At 36.7% G+C, this 8,789-nt stretch overlaps 1 protein-coding gene across 1 annotated transcript; it reads left to right on the top strand.

Moving 5' to 3' along the window:
• Positions 1 to 4,239, top strand: LOC110895993 (translation initiation factor eIF-2B subunit beta). Its single transcript, XM_022143389.2, has 11 exons — positions 1 to 140; positions 224 to 281; positions 351 to 505; positions 582 to 884; positions 971 to 1,100; positions 1,453 to 1,560; positions 1,644 to 1,746; positions 1,820 to 1,945; positions 2,080 to 2,273; positions 2,345 to 2,472; positions 3,992 to 4,239. The coding sequence occupies exons 2-10, from the start codon at positions 229 to 231 to the stop codon at positions 2,433 to 2,435; spliced, it is 1,263 nt and encodes a 420-aa protein (XP_021999081.1). The 5' UTR covers positions 1 to 140; positions 224 to 228; the 3' UTR covers positions 2,436 to 2,472; positions 3,992 to 4,239.
• Positions 4,240 to 8,789: the final 4,550 nt, after the last annotated feature.

The raw sequence follows: 8,789 nt of genomic DNA, 5'->3' as shown, positions 1-8,789 counted from the left end.
GTGTTATTATGATGTTAAAATAAAATAAGTAAAACTAGTTATTAGCTTTTTGTAAGTTGTAGAATCGATTAGGCGGTTGGCTGCATCAAAATCGTCCCCGTCCTCCTCTTCCGCTGGGTTGCCCTAGTTTTCAACTGCCGGTACATTCGTCACTCTGCCCTTATTATTACTATATGTATGTATATAGTCTGCCCTAACTCACATGAGGTTTATGCATACGCAGCAATCATGCCGGACACACATGCCCTAGTTTCGGATTTCTTAAACAAGCTTAAAAAGCGGTGAGTGCCTGCCTGTCGATTATTAGTTTTGATTGATTAATTAATGTATGTATTTATTTGTTTGGGCAGTAAAATTGAGGGGTCGAAGGCCACTGCGAAGCTGACGGCGGAGCTTCTCCGGTCGGTGATTTCACAGCAGAGGCTCCCCAACACCAACCAAGCTGGGGCTCTTATTCACGCCATCAAGGCCATTGGAGACCAACTCACTGCTGCTAATCCTGTTGGTGAGTCCACACCCATCCCCCCATCCTATACTTTGTAGTTTTGCTTTCTCTTTGGACTTTAACAGCTACTCTGCAGAAGTTGCTGTTGGAAATATTGTGAGGCGTGTGCTACATATCATCAGAGAGGAGGATGTTTCACTAACAACAGCTTCAATTGGTGGCTTGAGCTTACAAGGCTTGAGTGATGATGACGATGATGATGATAATCCACTTGTATCAGCCGCCGCTGCTGCCGCCGCTGCCAGAACTACTCTCAGGCCTCCTTCTTTGCAGACTCTTCTTGAAGACATTCCGCCTCACTCTGCAGCAGCCTCAGCCGCAGCAGCAGCTCTTCATCACTCTTCCTCTTCCGCTGGTGATTCTGAAGATAAGACTAAATGTTAGTTTAGTTTGAAAAATATTCTCTCTTGCTGGTTTACAGACAGACAGACAGTTTTATATACTTTATATTATTTTTGCATGCAGCTACTGATAAAAATTCAAGGAGCCGAAAGCTAAAGCATAATGTGATTGAGGCTGTTAATGAGCTTATCCAGGATATCGCCACCTGTCATGAACTGATAGCGGAGCAGGCCGTGGAGCATATTCACCATAAGTATTTTTTTCATTCCTTCATTCATTATTATTTCTACTACAAGTAAACATGTTATTTAACTAGTTAGTTGTATAGTATGTGTCATTACTGTCTGGTCATTTACAAGTATTGTTGTTCTACAAGAAGTGAAGGATTTGCATCTCCTAAATTCTGCTTAGGACTCATATGTTGTGGGTCTGTTTTTGGATAAGACGTTATTGAAGAAAGTTTTGGACTGTTTGATGTACCTTAACCTGATGCAGGACAGGAGAGTTGTAGTATGAATAAAATCTGTTTTTTCTCTTCCACGCGTATTTCATTTTCATGTGCCAAGTTAAAAGCTATTTACTAGTCAAAATAATGATTTCTGCAGTGAGGTTATATTGACCTTAGGCAGTTCGGGAACAGTGATTGAATTTCTTTGTGCCGCTAAGGAGAAGAAAAGATCATTTAGGGTTTTTGTAGCAGAGGGTGCTCCAAGGTTTGCTTTGTTTGAGAGATGCTATTTTCCGTTTCTTTTACAAGCTTGCCTAATAAGCAAGTGACGGTTTCTATCTTATGTAGATATCAAGGACATACTCTTGCAAAGGAACTGGTTGCTAGGGGACTACAGACTACAGTAATAACTGATTCTGCTGTGTTCGCCATGATTTCACGTGTGAACATGGTATGTGGATTTCTCATCAACTTAATAATTGCTTTCCTTGTTTCGGACTCACTTTGGAATGTCATGGTGGTAGGTGATTGTTGGGGCTCATGCTGTCATGGCAAATGGCGGAGTGATAGCTCCTGTCGGGTTAAATATGGTTGCACTAGCAGCTCAGAGGCACGCTGTTCCTTTCGTTGTTCTTGCTGGCATTCACAAGGTAACTATGCCTCTTAGTTTTTGTGTTTTTAAAGTTACAATTAATATCTTTTGATGAGAGTTCAAAAGCAACTAATGGGAAACAAAAAATAGAAGAAAAAAGTGTAATAATTGTTGTTTTGGGGCATATGACAGTTATGCCCCCTGTATCCTCATAATCCGGAGGTGTTACTGAATGAGCTCAAGTCCCCATCTGAGTTGCTGGACTTCGGGGAGATGTCAGATTGCATGGATTTTGGGACTGGCACCGGTTCCCCTCTTCTTCATGTTGTCAACCCTGCTTTCGATTATGTGCCGCCAAAGCTCGTCAGCCTATTTATTACTGACACGTAAGCTCACTTTTCAATCTATATATATGGTAATAATGCACCGTTGTTCACTAAATCCTCTATGTTTGCAGGGGAGGGCATAATCCATCATACATGTACCGTCTCATTGCAGATTACTATTCTGCTGATGATTTGGTGTTGCAACAGAGGCCAACTTCTTGATATTGTGTTAAACATCCATATCTGTTTTGATTAATGAGTAAGTCATTCTTGTGCCTGATCTTGATGTTTTTTACCCATTTACTTAATGACCCATAAAAATATAGACAAAAGATCAAATACAAATAACTTTAACGTACAAACTGAAGTAAAAGACAAAAACGCGGTGGCATTTTTGTAATTACCAGTAACTATCAAAATTACTCTACAAATGTTCTTGTAGAGTAATTTTGTAAAATGTTCTTATAGAGTAATTTTGTTCTTGTATGGTAATCATCAAAATTACTCTACAAGTGTATCAAAATTACTCTGCATCAAAATTACTTTACAAGTGAATCAAAATTACCCTGCAAGTTTATCAAACAACCATAGTTATTAAAGGCGCGAAGCGCACTCTAGGCGCATAGGCTCCGATTAGGGCCTAGGCGATAGGCGCAAAAAAAGCGTGGGCCCGAGAAAAAAAAAAGCGCAATTAAATAAAAAAAATTAAAAAGTTCATTAAGGGAATAAAGTACTCAAAACCAAAACAATAATGTTCATACTAGCACTTAAAAAAGTCTCAGATAACAAAATACTTGAAACCAAAATGTTCATAGCACTTAAAAAGTATAAGAGAACAAAATACTTGGAAACCAAATCAGAAATAATAAGCTGATAATGAATACGAACAAAACTAAATAAAAAAAAATACTGCAGAATATGTAGATTTAAATCAGAAATATACTAATTTGGATTTGAAAATTTCAAACTGAGATCTGGATCATTAGTGATATAATCGGATGGTTATCCCTATAAATACTGCAGAATATTAGGGATTTGTGAATATTAGTTGTGCGCTATATTTACCTAGGAAGTAGGAGCACATTTAATTCGCATCACTCTAAAAAATTGCCTAGGCGCCAAAAGCGTGCGCTTTTGATAACTATGCAAACAACATACAATTCAAAATTACTCTACAAATGGTCCTGTAGAGTAATTTTGATCTTGTAGAGTAATTTTGTAAAATGATCCTGTAGAGTATTTTTTATCTTGTAGAGTAATTTTGTTAGCATTTAGTTATGGGGTTTAGCTTTATGGTTTGGTTTTTAGTTTAAGGCGTGGGGGGGGGGGGTTAGGTTTTTTGGGTGTTTTTTTGGTTAGGTATAGCTTTTTTGGGTGTTTTTTTGGTTAGGTATAGCTTTTTTGATCAAAATTACTCTACAAGAACATTTTACAAAATTACTCTACAAGATCAAAATTACTCTACAGTATCATTTTGTAGAGTAATTTTGTAATTACCCTACATGCAGATAATTACAAAAATGCCCTCAACAAGCAACTAATCACAAGGAAAGAAAACACAAAAGACAAAGAAAGGCGGTGTGCTTTTTGCTTTTTCATGCTATTCATACGTTTAGTACGTTAACTTTATTTGTACAGGAACTTTCCCCAAAAATATATTGTTGATAATTTTTTTTTAGTCAGAACAAAAACAAAAAAAAAAAAAAAAAAAAAAAAAAAACTGTTTGGTGGTCTCATTTTGCTAGGTGTAATTGAAATGACTGATAAATTGTGAACAGGTTTGTAGTTTGCGAGGGTGAGGGTGTTTGTATAGCTCTGATTGTGGACGACATTGCAGCAGTTTTGAACGGAGCTGGACTGTAACGATTAGGGAGAAGGATAATTTGTGCTGTGCTCTTGTTTTAGATCCATTTGTCTGTGTTTTGCAAATAAGTGTTGCTGGACAGAAAATGAACAATGAATTACTATACCCAAAACCATCAACATCAGAATTAATCAAGCTTTCTGAAAAATGCTTGCATCAGAATCGAGCTCAGAACTAAGAAAACAGAAGAATGGGTGTTAAACTAAGTTCGCTTTTAAAAATTTCAGGTCTATATTGACCATTTAAAAGCCCTTTTTTTTCACATCGCAGTAAACAAAAACCGTGAACAATTTTTTCCCCAAAACAACACCAAATAGGCGGAAGTCAACTTTCTGTAATGAAAGAATTGGCCCCTCCGTACATGTGCAATGAAGTTCTACTCGGTAACGGGGACTAGTCTTCATTTTGAAATTCGATACATGTTAGGTTATTGTGACGGGTATAAATTTAGATTGTATGTGGAAATGTGCCTAAATGCGCGTTTCTGGTCACTCTTGTATATCCTTGCAGAGTTCGTCAACGATTAATTAATTAAAGGTGTGTTAGAAGTTCCTAAACTTTTTGATGCCTCACTAGCCGCCACCTTGATGAAGGATGAAACTAGTGATTTGTAGATGTTTGTGGCAAGTGATATTAGCCTTTGGGTAAGGGAACACACACTCATCCTGAATATGCATTTGTGGTTGCTGGCCCTTCTAAATCTTAAGAAAACATTAATCCCCCTCAAGTCCACTATGCACGTGAACATACTTGAAAGAGTTATATAATACATTAACTTGTGTCTCTCATATACATGTAACAGTAGAATAGCCAAGTATGTGCATACTAGATTACAAATGAATGTTTAGAAAGTTCTTCCACATTTAACAAGGTCGTTGCTTTAACTTCAGATACTACATAATAACACATAAAATCCGATTGACTCACCAAAATAAGTTATATTAAGAAACATCAAACTAATCTGGTGATTAGTTTGTGTTTTGTGGCCAACAAATAAAGGTTAATCTTCTTTCTTCTCGTCCAAACAGCTATGAAGATCTTTCAAAACAATCAACACACCGTAAGCTCGTTACAAGGAGGAGAATCGGGGGTTCTCCTTGTAACCACCCTCGGGTGTGAGAATAAGTATCGGTTTTGAGGATAATAGTGTGTGTATAAAGTGAGAGAGCAAGAGAGCGATCCTTAAACCTGGAGATGAAGCTCACTATTTATATCCGAGGTGGTTTTTGAAGGAGATAGGCTAATGGGGCTTGGGCCTGTAGACGACAACAAGGAATATCCATTCTGTTCCCTCTGCCACTACCGTTAGTGATTCTTGGCGAGAGGGTAGCTGGCGCACGCTGAATGGATCCACGTGTCTTGACGACTTTCCTTGTTGTCCGGCCTGTCATCAGCAGCTGAGTGGAGATCGTGGAGCAATGGTCGGCGCACGCTGATTGGTGCCATGCATACGTCCTTGTGTACTTTTTTGTCTCCTGTACGATGGTCCATCATGCGGCACGATCAGGTATAGCCTGTTGGACGCTTATTGGCACACTGCTCTGTCATTTGTACCTTTTGTACTTGTCCGATGTTTACCTGCGCGACTCCAGGCATAATCTGAGTACTCGGCGCAAGGTCAAGGAAGATAGGTCCATTGCCATAGGAGCTAAGTGTCAAAACCGATCTCGTCTTGGTCTTGACCATCAGCAGAAGCAGAACTACTGGAGGGTCAGGAGGGTCCGTTGACCCCCCCACCACACAAGTTTTACTTACAGAGGATATCATCCAACCAGTAATTCTTGGTTATTTGACCGTTCAAAATTTTGGTAAAAGTGCTTAAAGCAAAGAATATATGTAGTGAAAGAAGAAAAATAAAAAAATAATGTTCGTTGGAATATCTTTTACCAAGAATTTGCAGAAAAACCTGTGTGGAAGATATCAAAGTCGTGTGAAAAATTTATAACTATGTTACTTTATTACTTTAAATTTTATTCTTTTTTTTAAGTTCAACCTATAGAAAACAAGTCAACCACTGAACCACGGTTGACATTAACCTTTTCTACTTTATTTTGTTATTTACTATTAATAATTAATCTTTTTTCAATCGAAACACTTTTAGCTGTAAATTTTCTAAGGGTTTTTTTTTTTTTTTTTTTTTTTTTTTTTTTTTTTTCATTTAGTTAATTTATTTTTTTACTTGTTCACTTTCAACTTCAAATTTTCAGGGTTTTTTTCTTTAGCGTTTAGTTAATTTTTTAAATAGGTCAATACCCCTTTGTTATTTACTTCTAAACTCCGTGATAAATGCATGATGCCATTAGGCAAGAGAGCATAAAAAATATAGATAATTTATTATTTACATTTATTTGTTTAGATCAATACTGACCCCCCGGTTAAAGTTTCTGGTTCCGCCACTGGTCTTGACCTCGTGCGCGACTTGGGACACATCTGTTTAGCTGGCGCGAGGTCGGGGAAGTTATCAATTTAATTTAATTTGGGTATGTGCAAGACCCGTGTCCATTTATAACGTATAATATATAATAAGATTGCATTTTATATTCCAAAAATGCAAATTTACAAAACGCCCAACATGATTGTTACTTGTTTCAGATCTTAGAACTATTCGAAAGTAAGTTTTAAAAACATTTACATAAGTTTAAATTAGCAAAATGACTAAAACGAGTGCGGAAGCTTCAACTTTATACGTGTTCGGTTTTTGTACGAGCTTGATCCATCCATGTACATGGTAACATAGACCTATATAACATTTAACAATGTCAAATGTTAGTTAAAAAGAGTTAAATATAGCTTGGTAATGTAAATAACAAAAGAAAACAAGAAAATAAAAAATTTCTCATTTCCCCGCCGTAGGGGGTGGTCTATACCATAGCTTACGGTCTGTATGTGGACAACGAATAGCAACCACAGACCGTAGGCTACGGTCCTGGACCGTAGGTTACAGTTTGAACATGCAGAATTTAATCCAATTTTCCCTTGATATGAAAACAACCATAACTTTCTTTTGGTTTATCCGTTTAACTTCCCGTTTCTTCCTACGTGATCGTAATTCGATCCTCTATCATTTAGACTTGAAATCCAACTTCTGGATTAAAAAAATTCTTAACTTTAGCTCTCGGCTTTATATTTATTTTCAAATTATTTGACCCGTTCATGTTTTAAACAAACAAACTTGTCTAATTACTTTCAATTTCATACGAACATCATAACAATGAATGTTTCCTAATATCCAGGGCTTTATTCGTGAGATTTATGCACTCGTTATCTATTATGTGTTTCATTTATTTGACTCGTTCAACTACAAGTAGTCAAACATACTTAACATGATTCCCATATACGGAATTGTGCATCTTCTAGTCATACTCATGACCCGAGTCTTTGACTTTTAATTACTGTTCCCGATTCTCGGTTTACGCGTATAATTGATCTCCTACCCATTATCCGGGTATTATACCGAAGTCATTACTTATGCAACCATTCCTGTATGCATTAAGACCTCGTTTTGACCCGTTTGGTTTACTTAGCGAAATCCATCGCCTTTAAGTGACCAAACCATCCATACTTTTATCATTTTGACCCGCTTGGTTTACTTAGCGAAATCCATCGCTTTTAAGTAACCAAACCTTTCATGCTCTTATCATTTTGACCCGTTTGGTTTACTTAGCGAAATCCATTGCTTTTAAGTAACCAAACCTGTCATAGATTCGTTATTTTGACCCGTTTGAATGTTTTAGTGAAATCCATTACTTTCAAACATTCAAACTTATCATTTGTTCATTATTTAAACTTCCTGGTTCGTGCATACGAAATGTATCGAATATGTACAAACCGAATTCTACAACTTGTCTATAACAATCAATCATATGTTAATACAAAACAAACAAGAATTTCTACGAAGCATAAGCTACGTATCTTCAAAGCTTTCCTTTTAAGCGAGTGTCCGCTCCGTCTTGACCACTTGATGATTCGCACAATTTGCCTATAAAGTTCAATCCGATTTATCGTTTAGAACGCATATTACAATATGTTACACGCGACTTGTCAAACTAGTCAATTACGTGATTCTTTCATATTTTCACATTTCTAGATCACTTTAGGCATTATATCGAGCATCTTGTGGGCGAGGTTCCCATATTTCTATTATCAAGTTCATGACTTTACGATTAATCATGTATTAACATTGTTTTCAAATCTCTATATCTAGTGTGTGTGATTAACACCTAGAATTCAACATTTTACCATCAAGTTCAACCATTTCTCTATCACAATTCAAGTGTTCATCATAGTAATCAAAAACCCATTTAACATAAACATGGTTAGTCATTTAAACACTTAAATTATGGCATTAAATTACTTATTTCTCATCTAGGGTTTGTTCCTAGACTTGTATTCACTTCAGTCTTACTGTAACATCTACCATTCATATTTGAATCACAATTATGAATGTTCATCACAAAATCACAACATCACCAAACACCAAAATTTAACATACCTTGTGATCTCCTAACTTGAATGACCACGAATTAAGCTTAAGCACTGATTTTTAACCCGATTTCCTCTTTGATTTTGATGGATTTTGTGAAATTAGCGTTTTGAGATGATCTCCCCTTAGGATCTAGGTAACATTCCCTCACAGCATCCCACTGTTTTGCCTTTTTAGCTTCTTTGTAGGCTCTGTAAATTCTGTTCATTCTCACATGAGCGATCTCTCT

The sequence above is a fragment of the Helianthus annuus genome, chromosome 12, assembly GCF_002127325.2.
Source record: "Helianthus annuus cultivar XRQ/B chromosome 12, HanXRQr2.0-SUNRISE, whole genome shotgun sequence".
NCBI lineage: Eukaryota > Viridiplantae > Streptophyta > Magnoliopsida > Asterales > Asteraceae > Helianthus > Helianthus annuus.
The sequence above is the reverse complement of the archived record's forward strand: the minus strand, read 5'-3'. Positions and strand labels throughout refer to the sequence as shown.